Below are 10,963 nucleotides of genomic sequence, written 5' to 3' on the forward strand. Positions count from 1 at the left end.
ATATTCTTCTACACCGTATTTTTCAGACATGTTGTTTTTATTAAGGAGCGTTGTTACAACTCTATGAAGGACTACTTCGATTTAAGATCCTCAATTAAGGAAATTTGGTATAAAACCATTCAACTCAATCTACCTCGCATTGCATGGTTTGTTGACGCCAAAATGAACAGGCGTGAATTAATTACGGCGTTATGGCTTCGCTCAGGACACGTTCCTTTGAACAAGTTCGGACATCTGATGTCAAAGGTTCCTTCATCAAACTGTCAGATATGTGCGACAACAGAAGACGTCTATGTGTTAATGGATAATCATGTGATAATGTAATGCGTTAGGAGTGAGGTATTCCGACATTAGATTCCGGACTTGACGCTATGTGCAGTAGGTATATGCAACAGAATCTTGGCCAGCCCCTTGTCTAAGGAGGTCAGGATGTTGTATAACGCTGTGAAATTAGCAATACCTAGATTGTAATACCTCCGTATTGTCCGTATGAGGGTGGCATGTCTATAAAGATAAAACCCTCTTTAAAACAATATAGAAAAGAAATCCTACCAGAATTTGAGACACCATGGGAACCCAATGTCATCTAGTCTTAGTGTTCAAACTGTTCATAAAGAACCTTAACGAGTACGAGGTTTCTAGAGCTACTAAACAGTCTCACATTTCAAAATTTAGGAAAAAAATTGTTTCCCACATGCAGAAGATGGGATGCAAGGCACTGTGGCAATTGAAATAGAATCATAAAAATTTCAAATGATTATTTACAAAAGTTTAATGCTCCTTGTCTATAGACAAGCTTTATACCTTTTTCTTTGGTTTGCCAATATATAAATAACTCATGATCAATCCATTTATACGTCCCACTGCTGGGTTTAGGCCATAATCCGCGACGCTGGCCCAATGCATGTTGAGGACTTCACACGTTGTCCGAGGGTTGTGAACTTTCTTCGATGTGCAAGTTTTAAAAAGCTCGCTTTTGTCTTAGATAAACTCCGAGAAACTTAGAGGTGCGATTCAAACCCACGCCTCTGCTTGAGAAGTGGTGGGTGAAACCACTGGGCTACCACGGCTATATATAACTAATAAATAACGCATACTTTTCTTAAATTTCAGAAACTGGGAGTCCCGCTCGAAGGCTTCGTTCGAGTCCAGCTGAACCTCAAGGTTAATCAAGCGAATAGTATCAAAGTCAACAACATCGACAAGTTCCCGAATACCATATTCCCAGTTATGTGGCTGGAAGAGGTAAGAATAACAATAATACCATTTGTCACATATCATTTATTAGAAGTGGTAGCATAAATGATTTCTTTGATGAATACATGTTTCCTCAATAATAAAATGATACACATTGTAAAGTTTTTGGGTTTTACTCCACTACATTTGAAAAAAGAAAAACAAGCAAAACCGGGGGATATTTTTGTTACATTCTATCACGGGAATATAAAGGATTGTTCTACTCATATTATACAGAAAATAAAAAATTTCTACACTCTTGTTTCCGATATTCATATTTTTGACATTTTTATCTTAAGACATGCAATCCGTTGGACCAGAGATAGTAAGTGGATTGAAACCCAATCAACCCGCCCGAGTATAGCCGGGTTATAATCCATTTCTGTCCAAAATCGTGGACAGAAACGGAGAATACAGAATTGGTATAATTTCATACTTATTACAAATTTGGATGTAAAAAATCTTTGAGGCAACTCTACACAGTACAACCTCTTCCTATTAAAATCGATTTTTAACTTTTTTTTAACTGCCTCCGTGGCCAAACAGTTACCATGCCGGACTGCCACACAGAGGTCCCAGGTTAGGTTCCCGGGCCGGGAGAAATATTTGTATGGCCTACATTTATTTATCTTGTGAGTTTGTCTATGTGTATGTCCATGGCACTCGCGACACAGGGTTTCCCTAGTGCGGGGCTATGTTGAGTGCTGCGTTATGCGCATACGACCTAACGATTCGATTTATTTCAATGCGATTTTCAAGCGAATCGATTCAATTGAAAGACTAATAGAATCGAATTTGGACAAAACTCGATTTACAACAAATATTTATTTAGTTGTAAATAGTTTTTGCCCTCGATTCTGTGCGTTTATGGGTTTTAACGCGATTTAAACCCGGCGTTAACAGAGCGCCGGGTTAAAACCCGGGTGGTTGCCCGTCTCTACGTCTGATAATTACAATTATTTACTGGACTTTATTACTAGTATCAAATTAATTTTTAATGAAGTTGTTGGATTAATAATTATTTTTTTACCAAACTCTAAAGATTTATATTATACTTTTGGATCACTTGGTATCTTCTTGCTCGTCCCTCTAAAAGATGTCGGACGTAGTGATTCATGTTGTTAATTATTTTCAGGGTATTCAAGAAGTGTCACCATCGATATGGCGCTGGATTTACCTGGCCACCGTTGTAGCACCAGTTGCCGGTCCCATTTTAACCTACGGCATGATTTTGCTCGGAATTTTCATCCTAGCCATTGTCTTCGTAAAAGCTTACAAAAGTTTCGTTATTGGAAAAAAATCCACAGAAATTGTTGAATTAGGAAGAGAAACCATACGACGAGGTTCAACGCTGATTATTGATTATTCACATAAGCTGCTGCCTCATAAAGAGACTGCGTATCATCCATTGGACACAAACCCAACCAACTCGACAGATGATCCAGAATTCAAAGAAATACATCATTTAAAAAGGCTAGACCTTAGTCAAAGTTTAGACGAATTCAAGAAAATTAAAAGAGAATTTGTCAAATCTCATTTCAATCTACACGAAGCTGAAAGAGAGAGTCTCATACATTCAGATAATTCATTCATACAATCCGAATTGAGAAGATGTAGTGTTTTAAATTTGTACGAGGAGTAAATGCGATTATACTGCAACAGTTTACCGAACTACGACTCCAAAAGAAAGGTGGTAATGTGCTTTTAGAAAAACTAAAAAACGACTGTGATGAAAAAGTGCCGAACAAAAGAGAACAAAAACTTTTAGTGTGTGATATTTTGTCAATGTGGAATTCTTTATAATTATATATAACGGTTAGGCATAGAATTAAGACTGACCAATAAAACTTGGACCGTCGCCAAGTGTTGAAAGCACGTTTATTGATATTAAAAATCACTACCGGGGTCACTATTTCGGAGTCTAAAAGCAATTTGTAAGACTTTATGTAGTTCTTAGTAGAAAATATTGCCAAATGTTTAACTTGCGTGGCCTCTAGATCCAAGCTTTTTTTCACAAGTTTGGATTCTGGATAAACCTATTAAGTATTTTTAAATCTTTGATGCTTCATTAGGATCATCTTTTTGTATGAGGCAGTGGGGCTTTTTCAGAAACGGCTAGTGCTTTTTTACTTAATATTAAGGTTGTGTCATGACCGAACATGGGTTCCATAATTATCGGAGTATAAATTTAAAATAAACTTGCTCATGTTTTAGATGTACTATGTTATACCCAAATTTTACATAATATTTCTTATTTTACAATAATATTTTTTTTTAAATAGATTGGTTAAGAAGTGGTAAAGGGAAGAAACTGCTCAATCGCATTTTTTGTTTTAATTTTTTTTTACTAAATCATTTGTGTTCACTTTAAATAGAAAAAAAACGTGATCAGACAGTACTTTTCGCTGACAACTTAGAATTTTTGTTTTCAAAATGGCTACCGTTTGCAGAGCTGAAGATATGTACGTATTTCTCATAAAGGATTGGACATATCTCGAATGCTTATCGAATCGTCCATAAATATTTTTTTGGTGGCATAACGACGAAGAGACCAAGACAAATTTACACCTTCTTATTATTAAAAAAGTTTTAATATTTTTGTGATCATTTTTACTGGCTTCAGCGTCGTACAGATCTGGCAACATTTGTTGTGCGACATCTTGTCGCGCAACGTGTTGGGCGACTTTGCACCTTGCCGTACAGCGGACGAATAATGTGTTGCACAACAATATATGACGTCTTGCCATGTTTTAAGTAATCTTGCTTGTAACATCTCAATATATCAAACATCCGTTCTACAAAGGCATAATTGTACTTTTAACTACAATGAGTTTTTAATTTAATTTTGTCTTTAACATCGACTTAATCGATAATCGTAATATTTTTTAATAAAAATGGAATTAAAAAACAACAAAACTTTTGATTTAACATATCGCTGCCTTTCAATAATAGTGGCCTAAATCAAAATAATTCATTTTTGTATTATTACATAGCTGCACTCAAAATGAGCTAAAGTGCGCCAAACTCAAGGTGCGCCTCTATACGATTAGTCTAATTTACATTTTAGATATTCTACAGTTGGTTTTAAACCATCTTTCTGATGAATTAGGTGATTTTGAGATTGGCCATCATTTTAGAAAGCCATAGATACATGTTAATTTATTTCTGCCCCCAAGCGGTGAGCATTACTGCTCTCCAGTTTTAAAGGGTAAATGTGTGGTACTACAACTGCTATGGACAGGCGTGTCGCTTACCACCAGGCGTACGACTTGTGCCGTTCGTCACTTGGTGTCATAAAAAGTAAAAATAAAGAAACCTTTTCAACTAAAGGTAAAGAAGTTGAATTGAGAGTTGAAATTAAATCAAAGTAATGAAAAAATTAAAGCGAAGATTTTTTGTTATTTTCTAATTGCACCATAATTAAAAAGTTTCAGGACTTAAAAAAAACACTGCGTTATTTTAAGATTTAATTAAATTGTAATTTCACCAGCACCCTTAACCGGAACACAGTAACGGTCACATTACTGCTTGGCGGCAGAGACGTGCATGTATTTTCCATGATAAAAGTTTTAAGTACTTGTAACTACTCCATTGCAATTTTGTTCATACGCTACAGTGACACTCGCGCCACCTGGCTTGTTTCAGTAGAAGTAACCATACTTTGTGCTGGTTATGCCATTGTAGTTTTAGTTCACTATTTCTAATTATGACAATGTCTTCCCAAAAAAATACTTGGACTATAAATAAATGCTAGTCGATAAATTTATATTAGACATTTTTAAGGTCTATTTTTTTCTTTGCGTCTTATTGCTTGTGATTCCACTGAATATGACAATTCATAACTCACATAACTCATGTAATAGCTCTAAAATAGGTTTGAACTTTTCGCACGTTGAAATTAATACTGTCACTAAGCAAAATTCTCAACTTTAAAACTCCTCTTATATTTTACAGAACAAATGTAATGTGTATTTATAAAATGTGTTAACTTGAAATAGTATATGTAACAGAGAATATGTATTATATTTATGATATTATTAAACCATAAAAATGGTTTGTCAATTTGATGTGGAGATTGGTTAAAAGCTCTTTGATGTTATTTAGTTCATACCTATATTATATATTTTTATTAACAGCTGCAAACTTTCTTAAAATAAATTAAAAGAGAGTTTATGAAAACATATTTGAAAAAGGGAGGTTTTCGTTTTGTGAGAATATTGTTTTGAATATGTATTTCTCGTGTTAGATAAGAACAGATGAAATTTATTAAAGTTTTCTAGTATGTCCCATGTGAAACCATTGCTGCCACTAACCGAAAAAGTCTTGCTTTTTGAAATATAAACTTATTTTCAGAGTTATTAAAATGGTTTCCCGAAAAACTTTCTTTTCTGTTTAGTGACGGTTGAACGGATTGAGAAATTTATTGATCTAATTATAACTCGCTAAATAATGAACGCAACCAAATGTATTTTTTTAATATCGCACTATTAAAACAATAGTGTATTACCTCAAAAAGTGGACTTCCTCAGAATCGATGAGAAACGAAATTACGCACTTCCCGCAAATATATATAAAAATAAAATGGAAAAAAAAATTTTATATAAATTATAGAATAAGGATTATTTTGGCCAGAGCTAGCTCACATAAGTGGATATCTTTTGATTATTTCTTACAATATTCTAACGACGGTTTTGTTGACGTGTAGAGAATGAAATTTTACGTTCATTAATGATATAATATTAAATTGCACATATTTTCAGTTACAACACTATTGCAGTAGTAGTGCGATATGACAACTTAGACTTTTCGGCCATCTTGTTAAGTGTTGTTAGCGGCACTCGCGCACTTAGTTCGGTTGAAAACAAACAGGTTTAATTAGGTATAGTAATATCTCATATTTATATTCAGTAGGACTGTAAGCAATTAAGCGACTTAATTCCTAGATCTTTTTTGGTGAAGGATGGGTCTGGTTTTTTGTTTTCGGTTAAAAAGACGGGAAAGGGCAGGGTGCTTTTATTTTAAGTTTAACTTCTGACTATGAAAATAAAGTTTACTCGTTTCTGTTAGTGTCTTGCCAGTACAGTAACTGTTTGTTAACAATTACTGTTTGGAACTTTTGTTATAACTTTAGGTTTCTATAGACTAGTCGTTATATAAACTGTACAAAGTATTTATGTACACTTATTGATATGTTTTTAAAGAAAAGTAGTTAAATAAAACCATTGAGGTTAGGGATTTTAACTGGGAGAGTCGTCATTTATTTTTTTAAGCAATTCAAAATATTTATTTATGCAAATAACCATGTTATTATTTTGTGTAATTAGATTTGTAATGCTCTCCATGAAGGTGACTCGTGTCGAGCACTGGAACGTGTATGGGTTGTTATGGTGAATTTTAGTAATCCCCAGTTAAAAAATATCTGTACATAATATTTAATTTTAAAATTCAATACCTATGTGATATTTTAAATAATTGCAAATATAAAAAAAAATAACAAAAATTTGGTAATAATGATTCATTCATTTTTATCAAATATTTTTGTACCGACATGCAGCTGAGAAAAATATGTTTTGTTAGCAAATTAAAATCTTATTTAATAATTTTAAGAACAAAATTATATTGAGAGCAAATTTCACATCATAATTTGAAATAATTATGTTTTCCAATTAAATTAAATTGATTTAAAAATTTTAGAATTTAATTTTAAATTTTAGAATTTATTTAATTCTAAAAAACTATCCGCTCATGAAAGGCTTTAATAGATCAAGACTTTTCTAATGTTTTTTTTATAAAAAATAATTTTAATTAAATTTAGATATATTAGGTAAATATAGAAAAATAAATTTCATTTAAAAGGGTAAAATAAGGATATGTGTACACGATCAACATGAAATTATATTGTAATAAGATTTGTAAATAATATTTTAAGGCCATTTTGTATCCGATATTTTCGTTTATAATAAAAATTATAGCAAAATGATTACTCTATTGCTGGGTTTAATTTCTTAAAAAGGCGATAAGATACCATTAATTACTGTGTACACTGTTGTACGTACTGTCCTACAAAGGACAATTTACTAGACGAAAAAAACGCAGCGCACGACTACGTTAATATCAGTATCGATGCGAATGCCGATGCTGATATATTAAATTAAACAGATTATCCACAGATGGTAGAACTCTACATTTTACCATAACCCGATGGTTCGAGTCCGCCGGATCGAAGGAATTATTCTTTGAATTTGTTCGATCTCTATCAAATATAACAATAAACTATAATGTGTATCATAATTAGATGCCAAAAATGTAAACAAGGGGGATAAACGCGGTCCTCTAAAGTGGGTGATAGACGTGCTAGGTTAAAAATCGCGGTTTTAAACTTGGTGTGATTACTCAGCTTGACGTCGGTGACACACGACAGATTAGCTTATAATGTTACGCGATATCGTCCACGGAGGAGGTCTTGTGTTATTTGGGAATAAAATCATATCACATTTTGAGAACTTAAAAAAAGAAGACAAAATTGGCGAGTGTGGGTGAAGAATTGGCTTACGAAAAGAGAGCGTTTATCACGTGTAAATTTAGTAAGAGAATTGCGTGAAGAAAAGGAAGACTTTCATAATTATTTAAGATTGCCCGAGTCGTTGTACGACGAACTCTTGCAGTTAGTTACACCTATAATAGCTAAACAAGATGCCTGCATGAGAGAAGCTATTTCATTTGAAACAAAATGGCGGCTCGTGTCTCGCGACGCTGACGGACATGCGAGCCGAAGCAGGCTACGAGCAAGATTTCAAACATGTTTGATCGCTGATGCACTTGCGCGGCAGTTTTAAAGTTCGCGTACGTAGAGTGACACATGAGTGAAAAAGGTCATCGAGCCACAAGTACGCGTATTTACTCGTACGTCTATCACCCACTTTAGAAAATTAATTTACATTGGTGCGTTGCTCGCATTTCGCTTGACTAATTATGTGAACATAAATTGAAAGTTAAATTATTCACATTGATTCGGTAAGTAATGTTGTGGTTTTTGATTAATTTGTGTATTATAATACACACATCAAAAGTGTCTAGGGATCAAGTGAATATTTTTGAAATAAAAATTATTTAAGCAATATTTACCAAATCCAGTCTTCCAGGACGACTTCTTACTTTAATGCTTATGTTTTATTTAACCGCTTACCCCTATATTTAATTAAAATAAACTAAAATTGATGTTTTTGCAAATTGTGGGAAAAAACTCAAATTAACGGCGTCAATTAAATGACAAAAAAATGGCGAAAATGATGATTTTGCTCATTTTTATTGTAAAGATAAGAAAATTAATAATCTGTATTTCCACCATTAACACGAATCACACAATTACAGCGATTTGGCATGCTTAAGATGAGTTCATCAAAATCACTTTGAGGAATGGCCGCCCATGTGTTTTGTAACAAGTCAAAATATTGTTGTAGAGTATGTACGGTATGCATACTCGGCACAGCTCTTCTTTGTAGCATATCCCATGCGTGCTCAATTGGATTGAGGTCTGGCGATTGAGCAGGCCACGGCAGAACGTTGATACGAGCTTCGGCAAGAATGCGTGTTACGACTCTAGCCGTGTATGGACGTGCGTTGTCATGCATTAGTTGAAATGAATCACCCAACTGGCCTCGCAAAGGGATGATAACATCTGAAACAATCCTCTCTGCGTAAACTTGAGCATTGAGGTTACCCCTGATCCAAATGAGATCGGTTCTTCCGCCGATCCAAATACCGGCCCATATCATTATTGTTCCCCCACCATATGGATGAACTTCCTGACAATATCTCAAGCGTTCATGACGTCCAGATGTTCTCCAAACTCGAGTACGTCTTGTATCCGGTCTCATACCGAAGCGGGATTCATCCGAAAAGCACACATAGCGCCAGTCTTCTTCCTCCCAGTTTCTGTGTTCGCGAGCCCATCGTAAACGGGTCCTGCGATTGCAGGGTGCAATAGGTGGAACTCTGAGCGGCCTTCGGGATCGCAGACCCACTTCACGTAAACGATTTCGGATTGTTTGATCGCTTATTAGCAAGCCTGAGGTGCTGTGGAGCCTCGTAACCAACATCATGGCGGTCATGGTACGATTCCGTCGAGCAGTATTTTGGATATACCGGTCCTGTCTGCGAGTCGTGATGCGAGATCGTCCTCCATGTCGCTCGGCCACGCTGCCCGTCATGCGATAGCGCGTCCAGAGGCGACTTATGACGCTCTGTGTAGTGTTAAGAGTGAAAGCCACAGCACGTTGCCTGGAACCAGCTTCCAACATTCCGACGGCTCGCATCATCACTTCTCGGGTTAAATGATGTCGTCTCTCCATAATAATGTAAATTGTTTCGGTTCCGATGCAGATATTGTAATGATTTTGTCAAAACGCTATAACTCATTTTTATACAAAACTACATTGACAATCGATTTTCTTCTTATTATCGAATTTTAAACAATATTCCTTGTTTAAATGTTAAAACTCACTAAAAAGTATCAATAGCGATACAAAAAAGTTAATATAGTTAACCCTAATTGCAGCAATACTCTTAAACGTACTTGATCCCTAGACACTTTTGATGTGTGTATTTGATAATCGTGAAATAGTATACAGAGTTTCACACTATCTATCTCGTTTTGCAAGCATGTAATGACGCGTGTTAAATCAAGACAGAACATAAAATCATAGATTACTAAGCAACAGAGCAACTACTCAATAACAGAGTATGTATAATATGATAATAATGGTTACTAAGGTCACCATATAAATTTAAAAAAATATAAAAAAGACTTGCTCAACGATATCTACTTGACTATACTACATGTTTCCGCTAGTAAAAATACTTGTAACATCAATAATTTCAACAACTCAACTGTTTTTTTTTCTTTTACTTAACCCTAGAAAGATAACCTACGTCGAAACGACATATTCGATTTTGAAAAATCGGTATAATTGCTTCGTATTAAGCATCAGTGCACCCGCCGTTCCTGCCAACTTAGTCGACCCACAGAGCTTGCAGAAGACACTGGTGTCACTGTGAGTGAGACTCTACTTATCTAAATAATGTACCTACCACACGTCGAAGTGACGTATGGTTATCCTTAGCGTTAGTTTTTGACTTTGGTGTCATCGTGTAGTCAATAGGTTTTCGTGATTTATGTGCGAATAAATATTATATATTTTTAACTACAAATTATATTTTTTTTCGGGCTATGTTATTACAACAAAATGACGTGAATAAGTTTTGTAAAAGATGCAGAAATATCCCGGTTACTACAAGCATTGAGTGACGAAGAGGTCGAACGGTCGGATAGTGAAAGAGATGACGATATTTTACAAGACGACGTACAAAGTGACATCGAAGATCATGGGCTAAGTTCGCTATTTGTACGTCCCACTGCTGTGCACGGGGCTCTTCTCAGGCGAGGGTTTTAGTCCACCCCGACCCAATCAGACAGCCGACCTCATCAAACAGTCCGCCACGTTGGCCCAAGGCGAGTTGAGGACTTGACACGTTTCCCGAAGGTTGTGATCCTTCTTCAGGTTTCATCACGATATTTTCCTTCACCGACACGCTAAATGATAATAATAATAATAATAATAAACTATAATACATAAAGTTGATTTTCTAACTTTCATAGTTATAATTATAAATCGGCAGATATACAAACCATATTTGTGTTGCAAAAACGAGCGATTCGTTCTGTGTA

The 10,963-nt window shown here is 35.0% G+C and overlaps 1 protein-coding gene across 1 annotated transcript in view; it reads left to right on the forward strand.

The window, feature by feature from the left end:
- LOC113225705 (scavenger receptor class B member 1) overlaps positions 1 to 3,465 on the forward strand; it is a 60,562-nt gene extending 57,097 nt beyond the window's left edge. Inside the window, exons 11-12 of the mRNA XM_026458107.1 lie at positions 1,114 to 1,245; positions 2,372 to 3,465. Of these exons, the coding sequence (XP_026313892.1) occupies positions 1,114 to 1,245; positions 2,372 to 2,878 (639 nt within the window). The 3' untranslated portion in view covers positions 2,879 to 3,465. The remainder of the gene's footprint in view (positions 1 to 1,113; positions 1,246 to 2,371) is intronic.
- The last annotated feature ends 7,498 nt before the right edge of the window (positions 3,466 to 10,963 follow it).

This window comes from Hyposmocoma kahamanoa, unplaced genomic scaffold, assembly GCF_003589595.1.
Source record: "Hyposmocoma kahamanoa isolate Upper Pololo Valley unplaced genomic scaffold, ASM358959v1 170, whole genome shotgun sequence".
Classification (NCBI taxonomy): domain Eukaryota; kingdom Metazoa; phylum Arthropoda; class Insecta; order Lepidoptera; family Cosmopterigidae; genus Hyposmocoma; species Hyposmocoma kahamanoa.